This window comes from Lampetra planeri, chromosome 7, assembly GCF_965212315.1.
Source record: "Lampetra planeri chromosome 7, kcLamPlan1.2.h2, whole genome shotgun sequence".
NCBI classification, from domain to species: Eukaryota; Metazoa; Chordata; class Hyperoartia; order Petromyzontiformes; family Petromyzontidae; genus Lampetra; species Lampetra planeri.
This window is the reverse complement of record NC_136113.1, coordinates 11,031,170-11,055,302: the sequence shown is the minus strand read 5'-3', so window position 1 is coordinate 11,055,302 and position 24,133 is coordinate 11,031,170. Positions and strand designations below refer to the sequence as shown.

Here is a 24,133-nt window from a genome sequence, read left to right as displayed (position 1 = left end):
GCACGTGTTGGTGTGTGTTCACGCGTGTGTGCATGTGTGTGCACGTGTGTGCACGTGTGTGTGAATGCATGTTGGTGTGTGCGTGTAAACGTTTGTGTGCACGTGTTGGTGTGTGTTCACGCGTGTGTGAATGTGTTGGTGTGTGTGTTCACGCGTGTGTGCGTGTGTGTGTACATGTGTGTGTGAATGTGTTGTGTGTACATGTGTGTGTGTGTGTGAATGCATGTTGGTGTGTACATGTAGGGAGCGGTGATCCGAGTTCGATTCCCGCTCACGACCAACTCCTGGGTCTCCCCTAGGTTGACTCAGCCTCAAATGAATACCACGAGGGAGGCGTGGGGCTGGCTACCCACCTCCATATGTGCTCGCTAACAGCACTTGCCCCTACAGCCTTTCCCTCTCGGGAGTAGTATGGGGAGTTTGATTCCCGCTCACGGATATTAACACCAGTGGCGATCATCTCGATATATCCTGGACCTCACCCCTAGGTTGACTCAGCCTCAAATGAGAACCTCATGCGGCCAAGTTGGTCAGGCCACCCAAGCCACGTGTGCCGTGCTGGCCTTCAGAGGCGCTCACTAACAGCACCAACACACAATCCACACGTGAGTAGTTCACGTGTGGATTGTGTGTTGGTGAGTGTGTTAAGGCTCATCGTGGGGGTTGGGGGGGGCATCTCTATCTTTGTGTGTGCAGCGAACTAAGATGAAGGCATTGTCGCACACACGCGGACCCATGTCGCCACAGTGGACGTATACTGTAGCTTTACCCACACATCACGGGGTGTCAATCCGCTTGGTAAAGGTCTCCCCACAATGTCCCACAGTTGTGAGGATTGCCTGACCATCATACACCACCACGCAAGTGCATTGTACTCGAGTCCACTTGTCGATTGACAACGGCGGAAAAGTGACGCTGTCTCCATCACGAACCGTGGGACAAATCGCCACATCCACGTCTCTTTCACTCGTTCCATGATTTTGTGAATCTGTCCCCAACGTGCCTTGCGTGTGGATAGGAGGCCACGGAATTGGCCTCAGATGCAGTTCTGTGACATCCCGCGTTCAAAGAGACCCTTCGCTGGCACACACGGTGGTTCATTGCTTAATGCGAGTTTTCCAAACGATTTGACACCTTTATCTACTACGCCTGTTAAGAACGAAAATGTGTTAATTTTGTGTGCCGGAGGAGGGGGGGGGAAGTAAAAATGACACAAAACCACAAAAAAATCACCACCCCAGTGAGCATTCAACGTTGGTCCAACGTTACAATGTTTTAGGGGACACGAGCTGCGGAATTGACCTTCGTGTTGAGGTCGAGCAGGTGCTGATGGGTTGCTGCATCGCGGGGTCGTCAAGAGATGGCGACCGTTTGGAAGAAGCCTTCATCCAGCAGTGGATCGATCATGGCTGCCTGCTGGTGGTCATTCAGACTCATCACAATCAGCCACTCAACTGATGGAGATGATCACCATGGCCATTATCTATCAGCCACGATTGTGATGATGGTTATCATCTCACTCAACTGCTGGGATGATGGAAGATGATGATCATCGTAACCATCATCAGTCACGATGATGATGATGATGGTTATCATCTCACTCAACTGCTGGGATGATGGAAGATGATGATCATCGTGACCATCATCAGTCACGATGATGATGATGGTTATCATCTCACTCAACTGCTGGGATGATGGAAGATGATGATCATCATGACCATCATCACCAGTCATGACGATGATGGTGACGATGGTTATCATCAATCATCCGTGATCAATCCACTGCTGGATGGGGGGGGGGACATGAATAGTTGGTGATGATGGTGGTGGCGTGCCACGAGAGGGCGTGCGTGTGGCGTGTCCCGATCACGGTGTTGGTGGTGGTTGGTGGTGGTGGGGGGGTGCAAGGCGATGCTCACCCCCCCCCCCCCGTGATTACGCGGCGATGTGCGTCACGGCGCCGCGCACAGCTCCGCTCCATCCTCCTCTTGCTCGATTCCTCCTCCTCATCCTTTCCCCTCTCCGCCGCATCCTCTCCATCCCCGTAGCTCGCTCCCCTGCCACTCCATCCCTCTCTCCTCTCCCCTCTCTCGGCCTTGCGTCGGGCACGCATCTACCCGCTCGTCGCTGCTGCTGCTTGCTGCTTGCTAGTGCTGCTCTTGGAAGGGCATCGGCTCGTCTTGAAGACCCTGGAGTGACCAGGGAGCTCCGTGCAAAAGCACAGAAGAGGTGAAATGTTCGCGAAAGAAATGCATTTAGTGTACGTGTGTGCGTGTGCATGTGTGCGTGCGTTCGTGTTGGGGCTCGGGCAAAGGCCCTTGCAGGGGAAATAGAGGGGTGTGCTTGGAGAGAAGGAAGCATGGCCATTGGGGGTCGAGGCGAGGGGAAGGATTTTACGAGAGTGGGTGGGTTCAGGGGAGAGAGGTGTGTATGTGTGTGTGCTGGCCATGCGAGCCAAGCTTGTGCGTGGGAGGAGGAGGAGGGGGGTGATAACAGCGCCCCTGCTGTCAGCCTGGCTAGCCCACTGCTGCCTGAACTGCTGCCTGCCCGTACCACGTGTCTACTGTCTGCCTAAACCACGTGTCTTGAGTGTCTACTGTCTTCCTAAACCACGTGGCCACTGTGTACCTGAACCACGTGTGTGCGTGTTTTACTCGTTTGCCTGTCGTCTGAATTTCTGTTGTCTGCTAGAACCACGTGCTTGCTGTCCTTCTAAACCAGGCGTCTTCACATTTTCCTGAACCACGTGGCTGACTGGCTGTCTATTGCCTGTCTTAATCACGTGCTTACAGCCTTGATGGATTTCTGTCTAAATAGCTATCTGTGAGCGAGCCTTCGTGGATGTGAGTGAAAATGCTCTGCGATTACGTATTTAACTTATTCAGGAAAGTGTCAATGAGTTGCAATCCTTTTTTTTGGGAGGATCCTGCATTGAGCTATTTTGCCAATTCGTTTAAAAATAAAATCGTAAACTTGTGTTCTTTCGTGTGGGTAGGAAACAGAAACATCCACTAAGTGGTGACATCATGGCGTTTGTGCCAGAAGAGGTGCACTTTCAGGTGCGCTTCTGCGGACGTCTGGAACGCTCTTCCGATGTTAGGAAGCCGCTGGGGCTTTGCAATTTTCATATGGATTTAAAACATTTCTCTAGAACTGCTATTTGTGTTTAGTTTGTTATCCTTCCCCGCGCCTCCGATGAGCACGGTTTGCTATGTATGGCGTAAAATTAGTTCAACATACATACTTTAAGGCCACGTGAAGTTTCGAAGGCTCACTGACAGGAGGTTACGTGGCAGACCCAGATGCCATGGTTTGAACTGGCATACCGGATAATAATTCATAAACCCATTCGCAGTGCTGACATCTCTGGACACCACCACCACCATCACTGGGTTTGGGTGTTTCACAAATCTCTGTGATCCTCCAACTCCTTGCCTCCTAGGATCACAGGCAGGTGTGTGTCGCCACATCCAGCCGAGGTCACCATCATCTTCATCGCTGCACCAAACTCCTCCTGGTCCTGTCACCAGAGTGGGATGAGTAGTAACTCAGTGTTGAGGATGGTTGTGTTTGATGAATTATTAACCATGTACCGTGGGCATAGGAACACAACAATGATAATAGTGACAATTATTTATCCAGGAATTCCTGAATCTCAAGACTCGTTTAAGAGCGGCCTGCCTTGGGAATGCAAACCTGTCAACCCATACGGTGTCCCCGTATTCTTGTACAGGGAGTTGTTTTCAGGTCCATACCGCGTACAGTCGTTTCAATCCTGGCAACAATAAAACAAAAATCAACATGAGTGTGAGCATCAACATCTCAAGCAAGCAGCAGCATCAGCATGCAATATCACATACAGCATGATGAGTGGCATTAACGACAATTATCAAAATTAATGCATAAAACAGTGTTTGTTTAGTTACATTATTTTTATCTTCTTGGTTCTTTCGGTAAAGTCACGTAGAAGGGAAATAATAAAAATAAAATATTGTTTTATTTTTATCAGTCACGTAGAAGGGAAATGAAACATTATGTTTTATTTTTATTATTTTATTATTTCCCTTCTACGTGACTTTACCGAAAGAACCAAGAAGATGAATCCCTGCAGTCACGAAAGCTTTAAATCGAAATTTTACATAATTTTGTCTATTTATTTGTGTTTATCCCTTGTCATGGGACTCTGTAGGATGAACGTTGAGATTTATAAGGGCACGGGGTGACCAACAAGGTCTGAATTGGTCTGTAATAAGGTAGGCACTGATAAGGGGTTGACAGGTATGGGAATGTTTTGACCATTTTTATGAATTAGTCTTTGGCTACATGTGGGGAGGAAGCCAGAGAATCTGGAGAAACCAAGCGTGTATACAGAAAAGGGATTTTCACTCTAGCACTGCCATCTACTGCCCACCTGGTAGCCCCATGCTACACCTGGAAAACCAGGCGGTGGGCCATCCACGTACTAACCAGGACCGACCTTTCTTAGCACTGAGGTCTGACGAGATCAGATACATTTTTTGTGATTTTTACGTCGGCATCGGGCAGAGGTCGCAAACGGGTTTTGATTCCTTACCCATACCCGGCCGCACCAGGGTCGCAAATCGGTACCTGTATCCGTACCCGGCCGGGTACAGGTAGCCGTATCCTACCCGTACCCTACCCGAAATGAGTGACAAACGGTTACTCACCAGTGACTCACGGCCTACCCGTACCCATACCCGGCCGCACCAGGGTCGCAAACGGGTACCCGTACCCGTACCTTGCCGGGTACGGGTAGCCGGGTATTGGGTAGGGTATGGGTATCGGGTACCCGGTTGCGACCTCTGGCATCGGGGCAACGTAAGTTTGGCAACTGCTTCAACCACAGTTTTCATTGCAGGGGATTAGCCGTCTGTGATCCCTTCAATTAGTGGCGTTTATGGACCTCCTCTGCCTACCAAACATTGCCCCCCCAAGGCTACTGTCCCTCTCAAAATCAGAATTGTCCTTTAGAAATGTGGTTAGGACTGGATATGACAAACTACATCCGGTGATGCTGTCACCTTAAACATACTGTACTGAGGAAGGCGAAAGCCACCACAACTGCCCTCGGCCCAGTCACGGTTCACGAACCCGAGTGCCGAGCGGTGTGGGTGGTGATGTGAAGAGAGTGGGATCGGATGGAGGGAGAATGAGCCGCGGACCTGCCCTTGGGCAGATAATTTGCAATCAAGGGAGATGCAGTGTTAATGATGACGAGTTAATTGATTACTGTGAAAAAAAGGAACAACATGCCTTTCACGCCGCGTGGCGCTAACTTCAGTCGGCTAGAATAATTGATAAATTTTCTAGAAAGGGGTTTGATTTGTCGAATGGCGCCCTAAATAGAGAATGGCTTTATCGGTCAAGTTAGCTTGGAGTTCAATTATCCCACCATTTACAAAAGTCAGCGTGTGACCCACTTCTTAAGAGACCATATCAAGGGGCTCATCTCCTTTGGCCGTCCTAAACCAACGGTGGAAATTCCACATTCCCATGGCATGGACTCATAATCTTGGAAGACCATCATCTGTGTTGACTTCCCACACAGTGACACTGATTGTATCTTCCCTGAAGGAATGATTGGCATGGTTGACCCAATAATGGAATTTGAACTCAGCCTATAAATGCTGTACAGTAACAGTAAACGGAATAAAGTACAAATATTTCCTCCGTGGCCCTGGCCTCAATGGCCTGCAGTGGTGACTATTGGTGGAGCTGTTAGTGGTGTGCGTGGCAGTGTGGAGCAGAGGTCGCAAACGGGTTTTGATTCCTTACCCGTACCCGTACCCGGCCGCACCAGGGTCGCAGATGGGTACCCGTACCCGGCCGGGTTCGGGTAGCCGGGTATCGGGTAGGGTACGGGTATCGGGTACCCGGTTGCGACCTCTGCTGTGGAGGGGTTAGGGGTAAGTGACTTTGCATGCATGTGGGGGTGTGATGATGGATGCATCGGTGATGGGTATTGGATTGATGGGTGGTGGTTGTTGGGGTTCAAGGGTGTTGAGGTGTTGGCCTCATGACCTACAAGTGTAATGTTGGCCTTAGTTGGTACCCAGTACTCTCCACCAACAACACGTGTGTGTGGTACTGCATACATTTATTTATATAGTGCGAGGCAGTTGTTTATACAGCAAATGTAGGTAAAATTGGAACGTCTCTCTACTCATTGTGGCTGTCCTCTCCTGCATTACTGGGCCCTAAGCCGCTTCTAAAAAAAATCCACATGAGTATGGTCGGATCTAGTCCAGTACATTGATAAGACTTCAATACATCATGTGGCGTTGCCTCATTAAACCGAGCCTTCAAGAATTGATGATAATGATGCTGACAATGAGTTGACTGACCAGGGTATGTTGTAAGAGCATGGTGTATACATCATTGACAATAAATGTTGATACGAGCAGCAAGTAAAACGTATGCATGCAAGTAATAATACATATGCATGTTTTTCTTCTACTTATGTATTAAACCACATCACGGTTGGATTTTATTGCAATACTAAAAATTGGCTTATTCTTATTAAGAAGTCCATGGTGTTCTGCAGCTCAGCTATTATATTTGCAAACAAACTCAACATAATTCGTCATTAACACAGTGGAGGGTTCCTTAAAAGGTGACGGTTCGGGCAAAGGTCCTTTGCGCCACTGCCAATGCAGTATCACTAAATAATGTATAAAATAAGCAGTTAAAATAGGTATCCACACACACCTGGCACACATCTGGCACACATTTACATCAGCACATTGGCACATCTACAAACACGCTCACACAATGCAAAGATCCCCCGTATAGCCTGAACAGACTTGGGGCAAGTGCTGTTAGCAAGCACCGATGAAGGCCAGGACGGCACACGAAGGGGGTGGGCGGTCAGCACCCCGCCCGGCCTCCTTTGTCTCCCCCAGTGGCTATGTTTACTACACATCGCACCACGAACTCATTTGAGGCCGAGTGGACCTTGGGGAGGAGACCCAGGACCGGTTCGGATAATCATCACCGGTGCTGACCGTGAGCGGGAATCAAACTCGGGTCGCCAGGTTCGTAGCGCTAACCGCTACACTACCGCTCCCCACACACACACACGCGTGTGAGCACACGTGTGTGAGATGTCCACGCACACACACGTGTGTGTAATGTCCAGGCAAAATGTGCACGTGTGTAATGTCCAGGTAAAATGTTAACGTGTGTGGAAATGACACACGTGTGTGTGTGTGTGGACATTACACACGTCCACAATGTCCAGGTAAAATGTGCACGTGTGTGTATGTGTGTAATTTCCACACACGTGTGTGTAATGTCCAGGTAAAATGTGCACGTGTGTGTGGACACTACACACACACGTGCGTGTGTGTGTGTGGCCATCACTAAGCCTCGTCCAAAAAAATGCGAGAGGGCATCTTTAAAAAAAAAACACGCGCGGCGCGCGCTCGGGATGAGCCAATCGGAGCGCGTGCCGGGCACCACGTGACGCGGGAATCCCGCACCACCCCTTCGTGTTGAAGGAGCCCCCCCCCCGCGCGCCCCCCGGGCTGCCCCGCGTTGGTTAAAAGAGAAATCCGCGGAAGTTCCCCCCCCCCACACACACCGACCACATGGGTACACGCGCTTTGTAACACGGCGAAACAACAGCAGTTCTAAGTCTAGATTTGAAGCTTTCGTGACTGCACGGATTCATACTCTTAGGTTTTTTCGGTAAAGTCACGTAGGTAAAAATAAGAATAAATAATAAAAATGATAATTATTTTATTTCTATTATCATTTTTATTTTTACCTACGTGACTTTACCGAAAAAACCTAAGAGTATAGTTCTAAGTCTCTTTTCTCGCTCCGGCGAGCATTGTGAGGCATCGGGTGGGCGAGCTCGTCTGTGTATTCCACGTTCCTCTGGCGGGGGCGGTTACTTCGCAGACGACAACGCCCGTTTCGCTGGGGATCACTGCTCAATTTTCACACGATGTGGTGACTCATTTATCTTGTATCGACCCTGTTAGGGAGGGATGATGATGATGGGCTGAGTTAACCCCAAGACCAGGATGTAAACTCGCAGCTTTCCGCTTTGGGAGCCGCTCCCTCTGCCGTTGAGCCGACCAACGTTATCGAGTTTTGTAATCGAATAGTTACTGTACATCGTATCATCTCTGACCTGAGCCTATCAGCAAACCACTGGGGCTCTTAAGGCTCGGCCCAGATTAGTGGTGGGACAGTCAGCGTTGTAACGAGACGGGAAAACTTGACTTGCATCCCACTGGGATTTGTGCACACAGTGTTGGTGCACGGTGCTTTTTCTGCAATATTTTGCTGTCTTTTCTTGGATTTTCTGTTTGCACGTAGTCACTTTAAGATCTTCTTGGTTCTTTCGGTAAAGTCACGTAGAAGGAAAATAATAAAATAATAAAAATAAAACATAATAAAATATATATTTTTATTAATAATAAAAATAAAACATAATAAAATCTTTTATTATGTTTTATTTTTATTATTTTATTATTTTCCTTCTACGTGACTTTACCGAAAGAACCAAGAAGATGAATCCCTGCAGTCACGAAAGCTTTAAATCGAAATTCACTTTAAGATGTTTTCTTGTTCATGTTTTTTGTTTGTTGCGGTTGCACCCGATTCAAGAGCCGAATGGCTCACAGGGCTATGCCAAATAAATGACACTTGAGATGTAAACTCCCTCGCCAGGTGTGCAGGAGGTCGTGAGTTCGATCCCGACCCTGACGGCTGCTGTACATTTGGGGTTTGCGGTGTCTCTCCCGGTGGTCGCGTGGATTTTTTTTCTCTCTCTTTCTCCGGTTTTCCCCTCGACATTTAGAAGCACGCGTTTAGATTATTTTGCTGCAATAAAATCTCCACGTGAGAAGGCCATTTGCGTTGAGCTGTCATTTCTAGCCAAGTCGCTTCTGAAGCGAGTAGATCAGTGGACTTTCCCGATTAATAAAAACAATAGTTTAGTTTTTGTATTTTTTTTTGTGATTTGTTTACTTTTACTATACTCTTCACGCCTATCGTGTTTTTGTATTTATTGTAGCGTTCTGACCCGCCTCTACTGGACATCTGATCTTCATAGCTCATCGGATTCCCCCAGTATCAACAAATATTCTGAGCCCAGAGTGACACCAATCGACCTCCAAGCTGCTACCTCTTGTGGGCGCAAATTTGAACAAATTTGCCTTTTCTGACGTTTCTATTTGCAAGCATAAAAGAAACTGAACACATTCGTCAATAACACTGTGTGGCCTTAAAAGAAAAGTACATAATAGGTGAGATTTTGGACAATGACCAAAATCTCACCTATTATGTAGCACATAAAGAAGAGTCATTACCTGAAATGTCCCTTTTTGTATCGTTTAAGGCCATACAGTGTTATTTTAAAACGTGTTTAGGTTTATAATGCATGTTTTTTTGGGGTTAGAAAGCATAAATATAAATGTGTTGTTAAATCTGCTACCACCCAACACAGCCAGTTAGTAAGGTTTGTCACGTAAACAGAACATGCCAATTCGTTGCTAATACAGCACACCGGTGTGTTGGAGATTAAATCCACAACATTTACAATTCGAGTAGGTTTACTCTCCAACACACCGGTGTGCTGCACTAGTAACGAATTGGCATGTTCTGTTTACGTGACAAACCACACTAATTGGCTGTGTCCGGTGGTGGCGGATTTCACGACACATTTATATTTTCACGATCTAACCCAAAAAGCCCTTACTATGGATGATATTGGCTGCGAAAGCCTACGTGTTAAAGTGTTTCGTTTTTTTTTATTGTGATTGCCAATACAGCAGCAAGCAGCATCGCCAGATAATTGATTCAAGTCTGAGCATAGAGGTTGCCAATATTTGTGCCACATTTCAGCTCTCAATCCCTTCTGGAACATCGTTCGAATGTGCAGCTCTTTTGCATTTTTACATATTTCTATTTTGGCTCCGTAATCTTGACCAATGTTGAGTAATTACACACAAACACCGACGCTGTGACTCAGGGTGACTTCCTGAATTAGCACTCACATGCGCGTGGAGACTGTACGCATGTGTGTTCACGAGATGTATATGTGCAAGTGCAGCCCTTTTGACAATCCACTGCTGAATGAGGATCTCCCCACGCCGTGCGGGTTACGAGGGGTTATATGACCATACTTCACCTTGCTTGTCAGCGGTTAAACTATATAGCTCTTTTTCAAAAGCTACCTGGCCACATACGATAGCCAAATGAAGTGGCTTATCACGTGTAAATGTATAACGGCCAAATTCTCTCAATGCATATTTCTTAATGTGGAGGGAAAACTAGAGGACCCGGAGAAACATCCACGCAACCAAGGGGAGAACATGCAAACTCCAAATAAACAGGCGTCAGGATCAGGATCTAACCCATGACCTGTATACCAGGCGAGGTAGTTAACATCTCTCCATCATGGCGAGCACAGACCCTGAAGTGTAGAAGTATTATACAACAACGGATTTTTTCTGCACTACCATCCGCTGCACATAACATAGCCACACTGCAGCCCATAACACCTGTTATGTATGGTGGTGGTCACCCATCCACGTTCTGTCCAGGCTCAACCCTGGTTAGTTTCCAAGATCTGATGTAATTGGGCACATTTCAGGTGATTTGATCAAAGGCTTACTGGCCATTATATGATTTAGCAAATAAAATTGTTGATCTTCAACTCAATGGGGTATTTTACAGGAAAGATGAGTTAGCAGCATTGAGAACCTTGGGTTTACCTATGGCAGTAATTGGTGATTAACTCGGGCTCTTCTTTTGAAGGGCGATGGTCACACATCATGAGCACTGCATGTGCCAGAAGAAGAGAACACGAACGCAATGGGAATTGTTTTTTCCTTTATTTTGTCGATAATAAATATGCTCCCAGCCACTGTTTGCATGAGCCATGGGTCACCATGAGCAGACAGCTAAATTACATCTTTCGGATTCTTAGGATTTTTTTTGGGAAAAATCCGGAACTTTAGAGAGCCATATTAAACCCAAAGATTCGTAGATTTGTGAGAAAATATATTTGGAGCGAAGCTGGCATGTGAATAATTATCTGGTTTCATTGCAAATCTAGGGACTAAAAGAGCCATACTAATGTAGTGGGTTCTACGGAGGCACACACTTGAATTTGGAGGCAACACGTATATTACACGACCACAACAGGGTAACTACATTAACGTATACTGGTTAACTAGACCACAATGGGTAACTAGACCACAAGGGAGTAACTACATAACGGGGTCAGTCAGTAACACACTGCCTGACCCACGATGCCGAGCGTAAAGACCGAAGACCGAGGACCGAGGATCGAAAAGACGTAGCATCGTCGGGTTTCATTCCAACTGACAGCCGCGATTGCTCTCGGGATCTCCCCTTTATGCTCCCGGTCGTGGCCTCACTCCTCCTTCGGCCACGCCCCCTTCTGGATCTCACCAGAAGGTTCTCGACCGAGGATCACGTGCCCCTCAAGCCACCCTTTGGGCCCCCTCGCTACCCTGTCCCGGTCACGTGCCCTCCCGGGTTCACCTAGACCAGGGGTCGGCAACCTACGGCTCCGGAGCCGCATGCGGCTCTTTACGGGCTGCTTCTTGACGATATGTACGTATGTACAGTATGTACTCAGATGCATTGCGGCTCTTGAAATACTGAATTTTGTACCGAATTGGAAAGAAATGGCTCTTCTTGTTATTTTGGTTGCCGACCCCTGACCTAGACTGTCACGTCCTTACTTGTCCTCTCTCTGACTGTCACCAGAACCATGCCCCCTAGGGCCCGCTTCCATGCCATAGCTACTCTGGTGCCAGAGAGAGGCTCAGGACGCTCAGTTCCACTCTTGTGACAGTAGCTGGCGCTAAACACCATAGTGACTCCATTTACGTCACTACACTCAGGCATTTATGGTATTTGCCTCGTCACTTTCTGGTCATGTTGCCCTGCGAATGTCCACTCAATCAATTTTAAATCACAACTCATCCACAGTCTCCTGCAGGAGGGCACCACTGACACCCCCTCTATCACCGGAGACTTGTCATATACCCTCTAAGTTGTACTCCCTGAAGCCGTCCCATATTGCCTACAACCTTTACGAGTAGACAGCTCACTCCTCTTGCAGGCCTGGTGGATTTTCTCTCATCTCAAATTACAATTTTAAGCATACATTTCCAAAATGTCACCTCTTAAGCATTTTTTCCTTCATCTCCCACCCTCCTCCAACCTCACGCTCTCGACTGTCTACAGTCTACCAAAACCAAACCAACACCTCATGCCTGTATTCTTTGGTTATTTCGGTAAAGTCACGTAGATCCCCCCTCGGTCTAAAGTCTCTCCGCCTCTCTGCTCAATGTTGGTGATTTCAAAATCCATGTTGATGATTCATCTAATTCTTTCTCAGCCACATTCAATTCCATCGATCTCTCCCAACTTAATCTCATCTCCCACTCATCGCCACACTCTCAATCAGCCTCGTCATCCGCAACACCATGTTCATCGCTCTCACCGCTATTTCGTCCTTTAGTGTTCTTGACCAACACTTCTCAAATGTCTCCTTTTTTCTCCCTAGGCCACCGCCTTCCAGGTCCAACATCTTTTTTCAGCACAACCAGACATCTATCTCCTTCACATATCTGCTCCCACATTCTGTCTGAACTCGCTCCTCTGAAAACTCGTGCCTCTCCTAGAACATGCTTGGCCACCTGGTACACAAACACCCAGTGTCACTGTTCACTCACATCCGGCCTTGACGTGATCTCATTGTGGAATGGTTTTAGGTTTGTTTTTTCAGCTCATTGTTGCAATCTCCAATTCGTACAGTTGGCTATGTACGGTGCGAAAGAAGTCCATTTTACATACATACACAAACTGGAATAATCCTACATCGGCAAACATTCCACTCTCAAGTCAATATTCCGATTTGATTGTGCATCCCCCTAAACTTAGGCAATTTGAGTATATACCTCCTCAAAAAGCCACATTCATAAACCTTGGATCAGAGCAGTGAGTTTTCAGCACTGAGGTCCTGCGTTCAAATCTAAGTTCTAGCCACCCATGATTCACGCACGGCCGTAATTATAGTGAGTTGATGATCTTATCCCGGTAATCAATTACTGTAACAAACAAAAATCACAAGTTTGGTCATTTTTAGGTTAACTTTTCCACGGGACGTTCTCTGACATGTGGTGATGCAATGTCCTGCAACACTTCCTAATTGGCATTGTGGTCTGATGATGACGTGACACCAACAACACCAACGAAATAAAGAAATATCATTGGTCAGTGTAAGCGTCTGAGACAAAGAGCACAACGTCTAGAACGTTCCAGGGGTGACTAAGATACTTTTATATTGAGCCCTCACTGTCTGCTGTTTAATTTGCGCTTTGGCTATACCAGCTCTTCAAAAACCTGACCCTTTAGCTTCTTCTAAAAATACCACCCTTATACGCAAGCTGAACGTCAATGAACAAACCACACACGCACTCTGATTCGCTGTGCGTTACCTTGCATGCCGTGCGCGTGCAGTTGAAGCAAGTGCAGTCCGATGTCTTTGGTTTAAAGTAGTGGTTCTTAACTGTTACTGCGGCCTTGCACCCCTTTGGTTCTCAATCGTAACAAAAATAATCATGTTTATAAATACATATGTTTGATGAAACAAAGTAGTTGTACTTATGTGCCCGTGCTTAACTTGGTGTTTCGATGATTTACCTTCAAAAAAAATCTGGCCACGTCTCGCACTCCCCGAAAGGGCATCTCGCACGCCCAGGTGATGCGTGCACCCCAGGTTATGAAAGGTGCAGTCAAAACAATGAACAATTCAAAGACTGTGTGTAGATGTGTACATGCGCGGGATGTTCCGGGCAGTTCCGACAAGCGTTAGAAGCTCCGTAAATAGCGAAGAAAAATAAAATAAAAAGTGTTCTAGCCACGGGCATGAGCGTGACAGTAACACCACTGGTGAAGTCAATATAGTGCCCCTGACCATAACTTTAAAGTAGTTTTTTGTACATAAATTAATATTTAAATTCGTGTTTGACAGCCTGGGGTGCACAGCATCGCATGATTGTGTTGAAATAATAGGAAACTAGTTTTCACAATTTCGAACACATTTCCAGCACTTTAAAGTTGTGGTTAATCATCGGTCCAGTCACGACGCGGATTTTCTACTTCAGGCATAGCCCGCCAACCAAATGGGCCTGTAATTCAGATTGAAATAATATGTCCACCTTTCTTAATAAATGGAGAAATGCTCGTGAAATACCACAAAATTGGACGTACTCAGACAAACTGACTTGTCATCCACGCTGGGATGGGGATGGTGCATTCATTTTCGTGCTTGTGTCAAGCCGTGATTCTTCCTTAAATCAGCCTTATTTTTTGTAGTATCTGTACACAGCTAACTTGAAAATGACACCCCAGGGCAGGGTGGCAATGCATTAAGAAAGACCCGGTTTGGATGCATGACTCGGATGCCTTTCTGTGTTAAACTTTCTGTGTTCTCCCTCTTTACTGCATGTGTTTCCTCCAGGTTTTATGGTTTTCTTCTATAGCCAAAAGCATTCATTTGAACTGGTATTGGCCAAACCTCATGAGCACGTTGACTACGTACGGTGGCAAAAGAAGTTCCACCTGCATCCAAACAAATATTCCAACTCGTGACCCTCCTGAAAATGAGTCTTTAGACTCAGTGGAGCTTTACCGAGCGTGAATCAGTTCTTGTTATTTTGATTATTAGAATGAGCTTGACATTTTTTTTCCAAGAGGTTGCCCAATTAGTGGAACTGCCTATGAGATGCAGTAGTTTGTTTCTGTCTTATCCTCCTTGTCACAGGTAACAACGTCCATTGAGGTTGATTGCCTCATTCAAGGGAGACCTTGGAAACCCGAAAGAGGAATTTCTTGAAATACATGTTTTGATGAGTGGACCTTGGATAGGACTAAGCACGGGTGGTGAAACAAAGTTTAATTTTCACGGACTCTTCGCTTAAGGGTGATGGTTTATAGCAGATGAGACTGTTACATTAATGTCATCAACAGCAGCCATGATCAATCCACCGCTGGATGAAGGCCTCTCAATGCCATCGCCTTCTCTCACAGTCCTACGATGTAACGATCCACCTCGAGTATGAATGCACTACAGTACATCGACACATCCCACTGCCACCACAGGTCAAGGAGGCATGATGGCCAATGCTGCCAATTTCTATTCTTCACTCCCGTCCTTCTGCTCAATCCCGCGGTTGTTTGCAAATTGACATGTGACCTCTAATGTCTCTCCTCGCAGCCACATTACCACCATTACCACAGTCTGGCTTGAGCTCTTCACCTTGTCACACTCGTGACACGTTCATCAAGGACCATTCTTAGAATCTCAGCATCACCACCACGTGGGTTTTGGTCTTCCCCTTGGTTGCCATTCCAATGCCTGTATCAGTCACCTGCTCCCCACCACCCTGCAGACGTGTCCCACATCCTCCTCTTCCTAGTCACATCCACAACGCTTTCCTGCCACATTTCGTCCCAAACCTCCCAGTTGCTTATCCCATCCTTGAGTGAAATCTCCTGCATCCTCAGCTTGCACCTGTACTGTATTGGACACGTGCAGTTTGAGTGTCACACATATATACAGTTGCCATATATCCAGTAATGTTTGCCATATAGGTTAATTCTGAAGTTTGCCATCAAATTACATTGACGTGTTTAATATATTCCCGAGGGGCCACTAATTGTGGGTCAAGTTTTAATGAGAACAGGTCGCGTCGCTTTAGCGTTAATTGTCGCTTGTGGACAGAAATGCACGCACGCTCAGGCAGGGAGGTAGGTGGACAGGGCCAGAGCAAACCAACCGCACGTTCACAGCTAGAGAGACAAAGAAAGCAACCCCATCCTCATCATTATCATCATCGTCATCATCGCGCCATTATCCCTTTATAGTAAAAAAAAAGGACTGTACGATGAATGATGATGACGATTCTTCTTGTGTGCGGTAGGGTTTTAATAAGCAGTGGTGAATATCTGAAATGCCGCGGCTGGCGAATGATCACTGTGGGCAGTAGCGTTGCAAAAATGGTCCACGGTTTGAGATCGGTGACCGCCGTCTCTCTTGTGGGTTTGCGTAATTGTCCTGCGGTGTAGGAGGAGATGGTGCAATCAGCCGTGCGATGAATGATGATGATGATAATTTACAGACCTTTGTCAATCCGTGCCGTCTCAGTTGATTGAATTGTCTGTCCATACTTCACCACGTTGGCCAGTGTGGAGTTGGCAATTACGGGGTAGCGTTGACGTTGAAGCATAGTCCAGTACAACGGTGGATATTTCTGCACTGATCTGATGAGACCCGTTGCACTCGAGATGAGTTGTGCTCCCAGCAATAGGAATGTCACGTTTCCACCACTGACTCAGCACTGCCGTTGTAGATGATGATCGCCAATACTTTGATAGAAAAGGAGATAATCTGACTGTTGTTGACCACAATATGACTAAAAGAAATGCAGACACTGACAAAACATCGCATTGTCATTTGCTCGCCTTTGACCATCCTCTTATCAGATGCGTGATGGCAGCTAATGATGTAAATATTGACAATTCAATGCTTAATCATAAAAAAAATGAATTCATATTTTATTCCGATTGTGCTATCTTGTTTATGTCATAGGATTAATTGTCCATTTGTACACACCTCGTGTGCTTTATAGAATGGCCCATTAAAGCAGATTTCACGGAACTACTTCTGGGATCTCTTCCAAATATGTTCTTTCAAGGTTCTTTTGTTAACCGGGTGAAAACTAAATAGGGGGTGATAATTGCTATATATAATCCCAATTGAGTAATTTGCCACAAATTTTCGAATTTGGATAATTTGGACCCTCAACCACACTCCTGGTGCTACACCTTCCCATGCACCCTGCTACAGATAAATATTAATCGCTTGGGAAATATATTAAAATTTTCGAAATTATACATTTTGTCAAATTAGGTGAGAAACCAATGTTTACATGATTGTTATTATTTAACATGATTGTTACTGGACTGACACCATGAAATCACTAGATTAAATATACAGCAGGGCGGTTTCTTCATTAGGGCGATTGGGCGACGCACCACCAATGTCATTCAACCACAGAGTTTCGCGAGCCGTCACTGTCAGCCTCTGGATATAGTCCAATCAGCGTCATGTCACGTTCTGTGGAGTACCGCCTCTTTTTGGGCGATTTCACTCCGGCTGAGAATCGCCCCGAGTGTTCCCATAGACTTACATTCAAAGATGTTTTTTTTTCGAACGGCGGGCGCTGCAATGCATTCTCTATGGCTTCCGGGAGGGCTCGCACTAACATGCTTACGTCATCATACGTAAGCACGTTTCATCCAACAATATTATTTGTCGCCACCTAGTGGAATCTTTAATACAAGAAACTGTGTGGATTGTATTAATAGTGAGTATAGAAACACACAAGATGTATTGTAAGAGTCACTTTATTTTTCATTAATATTAAAGAAGTGAAGTTGCCTTTACATGCTTAAGCTGTTAATTTATCCATTGCATGGGTGGACCTTATCCTTATCAATCATCCAGACATTTGCCCCCCCTGAGAGATTTTGCAGGAGCCGCCACTGATATACAGTAGACTCTCGATTATACTCTTTGGTTTTTTCGGTAAAGTCACGTAGGTAAAAAATTAAAATAAATAAAATCACGACGTTTCGGGCGCAACACAAGCGTCCTTCTTCAGATGGGGACAACTTAGCGAAAGCACACCGCACATTAAAAAAAATGTTACCTACGTGACTTTACCGAAAAAAACAAAGAGTATGAATCCTTGCAGTCACGAAAACTTCAAATCTCGATGATACGCGTGCGGTTTATCCGATTTACGGATTATCTGCGCACACCTGAGATTTTGACGTAAATGAATAACTCATGAATTTTCCCTTAAGCCCAAATTAATAATAATAAAACAGTTATACATTGTTATTCTTGGAAATGTTTATTACAAGTCACGTACTTAAACCGAACAAATACTGTACTGTTGAGGCGATCACGTGATCGCCTCAACAGTACAGTAGTTGGATATCTTTACAACAGTGGGCGGGGTTTGATTGATTTTGATTGACGTGCCTCTACAATCCGCTTCGTGGGCGGAGTCTTCTGCGCGGGAGCAGGAAAGCGTTCTCACTGAGCACGCGCATCATCGGACGGTCGATACAAAACAAACTCTTAACTGAAAATAATTTATACCTATATTAGTCGTTTCATTTTTGGATTATCCACAATTTTGAATTCTTTGCGGCCGTCCTCACCGTCATTAGCGTGGATAATCGAGAGTCTGCCGTGTATATATCAGAGTGTCTCTGTGCTGTTTGGAGGACTGGTAAGTGGTCGGCTTTTTCGATGAGTCTCAGCTCGTGGAAGAAATTCCACATTACTATGACAGTGACCAGTCTGTCGAAAAACAACCCCGCTATATTAGCCTGCCAATGAAGCTGGTTGTGAGAATGTAGTGACTCCTGTGGGATGATGACTAATGAAAATAATACATCATTTTATTTTTTATATATATCGTCATTCATGTAAATGCTTCTCGAAACACCGTAGAAATTCTAATAATCACAGTTTTCTCACAGAGGTGCGGGAAGCCCAAGACAATGGGAAGGCAGCCAGATCTGTGCCAACAATTGTCCAAGCTCTATGGGCCTTTATTGGGATGTTTAGTCAACGCCATTAATGAGTGTTTATACATGATGAGTAATTATGATGATGGCACTCGTGATGATTGTGGTACTCAGTGAACCCCTGGTTGAGATTTAAATTCGCGTGCTCGCACACGGGAGCTCTGCCGCTGAACAAACTGAACCTCCAGCGCAACGTTTCCTCCGGAGCGGTGGTCGTGAGATTGAGACTGCAGCAGAGCGAGCAGAGGGCTTGTCTTGTGGGCGTTGAACAATGGCAAGCAAGGAATTGTGTGATTTTTTAGCTGTTGTACAACATTTTATGATTTATATTCTTAATACAGTGGTCGCCGACATACTGCGCCTTCTTGGTTATTTCGGTAAAGTCACGTAGAAGGGAAATAATAAAATAATACAAATTAAACATTATAAAATAATTCTCACGACGTTTCGGCCACAACGCAAGCAGCCGTCCTCAGGTGAAGAACAGGTCTGTCGGAAAGACAGCGTCTGAATGAGCACCACCAAGCTTGGCAGCGTATATTTAAGCTGCGCCTCTGTATATGTGAACTGCATTCGTTGCTGAACACCCAGAAGCCGAAGGCATTATTTATTTATATTACAGTGCCTGTGCAGCGGTGTCCTCCACCGCCCCTCTCTCTCCTGCACAAAGCACCGAATCGATTGCAGTGCTGTTTGTATATCCTCCATGCGGAAGGAGGGCACCTGGATTTTTAACGGGGATTTTTTGAACGTCCGGATCTAGGCCCCCCGTGCTCGCACCTAGCCCTTTCAATGTGGAGGCCCGTCAAGTTCAGGGCTGCGAGCCCCTGGTGCCACACTCCCCTCTGACTGAGGAGGTTCAGTTTTTTCGTGGTGAGCCGCCAAGCCTCCTCCGTGGCCGTGGCCGGGAGTTCCGAGTACCATGACCTCCTGGGTCAGTTGGGGGCTGTGAAGGGAAACAGCGGGGACACATATTTCGTGGTGGCGAGATGTTAACTCCCTCGCCTGGTATACATGAGGTCGTGGGTTTGATCCCGGCCCTGACACTTCTATATTTGGATTTTGCATGTTCTCCCCATGGTTGTGTGGATTTTTCTCCGCATTTATAAATTTGCATTCAGAAAAAAGAGCTATGTAGCTCAAGTGGGCCTTACCGGGTACAATAAAAATAGTTAAGTAGTTTTAGTTTTAACACCCCATCCCCTTTGACATGACAGTGCGCCCGGCACACATGTTTAGAGTCCGGGTGCCTGCCACGGAACGGAGTTCACATGTACGGAGTCAAAGTGTATTGGTGACCGCCGTATATAAACTTGGCTGAAGGTAAATACGGAGCTCTGCTTTCTGTTTCTGTAGCATTTCATGGCATTTCATGGCATAAATACAGGACCCCCGCCTAGGCGGTTTATTTATGTTGCTACATGTGTGGGCGGTTCCACCATTACTAATGTACATTTCATCCACTTTAAACATGTGGATGATCATCACTATAATTATGAAGTTGCTTTTTAGTTGGGCTGTTGTATGGCAATCAATTAAGACTGTAATTCAGATATGCATAATCTGTACTCAGCAGAAGTGACGTTTTCATTACCCATTCAGTTTTGTGTGTCTGTCAGAGCATTCAAGTATTTGGCTGCTATAAATTTCCACATAAGCCACTTCGTTAAGATATCATTTGTGGCCATGTCGCTTCTGAAGGAGAGATATATGGCTCAGAGGGCCTTACCGTGGTAAAATAAATGGCTTCGTTTTAATTTATCCAAAAAATAATCCTTATTTGCTACATTATAGACAAACACCTTCAAATGGTGCCCCATATGTAAGGTCTATTTATGGAACTGCTCTGGCTAAGGGCGATTTCACGCTTTTTGTCATCAATCGACACTTTGAAGCAGTCCCACCCCACATCACCATCACCGCCGTCATTATCGTCATCATTGTCATTATTGCCACCTCACGTCTGCAATATGAGCCACACCTGCAAATGGCTGCATAACCTCGCCGGGAAGTTGGCAAGAAATTGTCACGTGAATATGCTTGTTCCTGCCGTAAGAACATGGAATTCATTACAACTCGATCAGGAGCACAAAGGCAGAGGACCACCACCCAAGGCTGCTTCGGGCCTGATGTTCGCCATAACTGGAAATCGAACTCAAGCGCGGTTTGCCAACCACTCCATCCGCTTTACCCTGATACTGATATCGGCGGTGGTGGTGCACGGCTGTACTCCAGCACTCTGGAGGAGGCGAAAGTTGGTGGACCATACAAATGCCGTGAAACTCCCTACCCGTGGGCGTCAAGGAGCTGTACCCTGGCTCGCTAGGCGGTGCAGCAGGTGTGGACTTATCTCTATTTGTCCCATCTGTATTGGATAGAGTGCTACCCTCGTTCATTGGCTGAAGACATTCACATGTGCAGTATGTGCCTCTGTGTTACAGCTCGCAGCTCGTTGTGTGATGCAGTTGCATTAACTAAATATAAAAATATGGATTTTGTTATAGGAGAGGCCCAGAACCTGTTCGTATTTACACCAGTGATGTCATTCTGGTCGTCAAATTCATCGTGCGGTATGCTAACCACTACGCCACACACACACTGCGCTCCACCGTGACCCACGCGCCGTCCGCAGGCTCCGCGCACCGCCATGGACTACGCCACCATGGACTACCAGCAGGGCTATGCCGAGGGCCGCAGCCCACTGCTGCACGACAAGGACCCGCGGCTCCCCACGGGGGACGACCCGGGCCCCCGAGCCGACCCCGACGACCTGGACGAGTCGCTGTGCCGCTTGCCGCTGGCCGACGGCGCTTGCGGCGGCGTACGCACTGAGCTGCTGCGCCTGCCCGTGCACCACGACCACCACCACCACGACCACCACCACCACCAGCAGCAGCAGCAGCAGCACCGGCAGCACCCGGACGACCCGGATGGCCGCGGCGACCCCACAGTGCCCTCGTCCTCCTCGTCCTCCTCCTCATCCGTCGCGGCCGAGGACATGAAGGACCCGCTGTTGTCGGCGGCGGCCGAGCCGGGCGAGCTGGAGATGGGGGCCGCGGTGGAGGGCTGCAGCCGGCTATTCGACGCGACGAGGATCTGGCGCCTGTCGCTATACCCGGCGGACGGCGCGGCGGCGTCGGCTGCATTCTACACGGGGTCGCCGCACGCGGACAGCGTCGACTCGGCTTCCTCGCCCGCGCCGCGCACAGGTGCGAGCGCTCGCGCGCGTTGCTTGCGTGTGCACGTGCATTGCTTGCGTGTGCGCGCGCGTGCGTGTGGGGGGGGGGGGGGACGGGAGCGTAGCGGTTCGAGCGCTGCGCTACGAAGCTAGCGACACGAGTTTGATTCCCGCTCACGGCTAACACCAGTGACGATTATCTGAAGCGGTCCTGGGCCTCCCCTAGGTCGACTCAGCCTCAAATCAGCACCTGGCGCGGTGTATAAACATCGACACTGGGGAGTAAAGGCCGTCAGGCGTGGTGCTGGCCACATTACCCCCGGATGTGCCGTGCCGGCCTTCATAGAAGCTAGCTAACAGCACTTGCCTCAACAATATATTAAGGCGATACAGGGGATCTTTGTCTTTTGCAGCGCGGACATACACATGCACACACGTAAACGCATAAACACACGCGCGTGTGCAATACACGAACCAAAAGATTTGGTTCGGATCAGTCCGAAAATATGGCGGTGCAGAAAGTAACATCACTAACATGGCGTCACGCCTGCGGTTTTACCATCAGACGTGGTGTTGTGATGGGTGATGGTCCCTTTTGTAAGCATGAAGCCTTCTTAAATCATCGTGGAATATAAATCATCCATAAAAATAATGTCGTTAAAAATCCAAAACGTTTTATTTGAGAAGTCATAGTATCGCCACACGCAGTGCATACGAGGGGAGATCGCAAACTCTGCGTCCATTTTTACGGAGGAGCTTTGCGGCCTCCTGTTGAAGCGAGACGTGGACATTGCGATCGCCCCTCTCGTATGCAATTACATTTTTACTTATTAACATATTTCACCTGGATAATTCCGTGCGATGGAACACTTCATTCGCAAGGGTGTCCAGCGTGTCAATTGGCTAAAACATGGCAAACATGTAGTGGCACATGTACACACAGTGTTTGTATATAACTTACACATGTCTGCACAATGCGATACAATTTATACACTGTGTATGAAACCGAAAGTTCAGTGTTAACCTGCATCAGACCACGCTTACGTTCAGATGCATAATTTGGACGTTTCGAATGTGCAGGATTTAATTTTACGACGTGATATTAAGGAGTCATTTTTGTACTCATGTGCGCGTGTGTGGTATTTGAGGAGGTGAGCGTGTGCTGGATTCATTAGTGAGACTGCTACAAATGAGATTGGATGCTGATGGGTGGGGCGGGGGGGCGGCGGGCGACGGGGTGCGGTGCGATTGATTGTGGCCCCCGTGCCGCTCGGCACGTTCACCGCCTGCGCCCACGCGCGCTAACGCAGCCGCTGCGGACCCCTGCACGCCCGTGTTCACCATCGTGAGCCCGTGGTCTGTCTGCTACTGCATGATGAGGCCGCCCCGCGCTGATCCAATCTGTCACGGGGCTGCGGTGGCACAATCCGTCGCGCTTATCTGTGTGGATGTGATCTCAATGCCCCCATCGTTACCGTGTCCGAGGCAGGTAACGGTGAATCTATTTGTACGCTCACCGTACCAGCGTGGGCTTGTGAGAATGGATTATTTATAGTTTGCGCAGAAACACGTGCGAAACACGAACCGTTACCTCTCGACTAGGTGAGCGAATGCTCGCTGGGAGCTGGTGGCCATGCACGTGACCTGTAATCCAGCACTGTGGAGGCCAGAGGTGTGGACTCGAGTCATGTGACTTGGACTCGAGTCAGACTCGAGTCATGAATTTGATGACTTGCGACTCGACTTGGACTTGCATAACAATGACTTTGTCCCACCTCTGAGATGTGGACTCGAGTCATGTGACTTGGACTCGAGTCAGACTCGAGTCATGAATTTGATGACTTGCGACTCGACTTGGACTTGCATAACAATGACTTTGTCCCACCTCTGGTGGAGGCAGTCGGGGGGGTAGGTGGATCACACAAATGCGTCAAGCTCCTAAACACGCTGGGCTGTGAGGTCGCCACCTCCTGGCTTGTCAGGGTATGACAGTACATCAAGTCGATTCATTTCCATCGGTATTCCATCTGCACGGTTTCCTCCCACGTGTATAAACACTCAGCGGAGTTGACCAAACATCCCAATATAGGGCCACAGAGCTTGGGCAATAGAAATATTCAAATCCGAACGGTAAACATAAGAAGAAAGATGCGTTCGTTCATTCGAACTATGACCCACAATTGGGTGAAGCTCGATCATCTCGCGTTGGTTCATTCACTCGCACAATCCGCTATGATTAAGTTATCATTCAATTTCAAACCTTAGCCACTC

At 47.3% G+C, this 24,133-nt stretch overlaps 1 protein-coding gene across 1 annotated transcript in view; it reads left to right on the top strand.

Moving 5' to 3' along the window:
- Nucleotides 1–1,944: 1,944 nt before the first annotated feature.
- LOC144720150 (uncharacterized) overlaps nucleotides 1,945–24,133 on the top strand; it is a 34,751-nt gene continuing 12,562 nt past the window's right edge. The window contains exons 1-2 of the mRNA XM_078596656.1: nucleotides 1,945–2,229; nucleotides 21,317–21,893. Of these exons, the coding sequence (XP_078452782.1) occupies nucleotides 21,332–21,893 (562 nt within the window). The 5' untranslated portion in view covers nucleotides 1,945–2,229; nucleotides 21,317–21,331. The remainder of the gene's footprint in view (nucleotides 2,230–21,316; nucleotides 21,894–24,133) is intronic.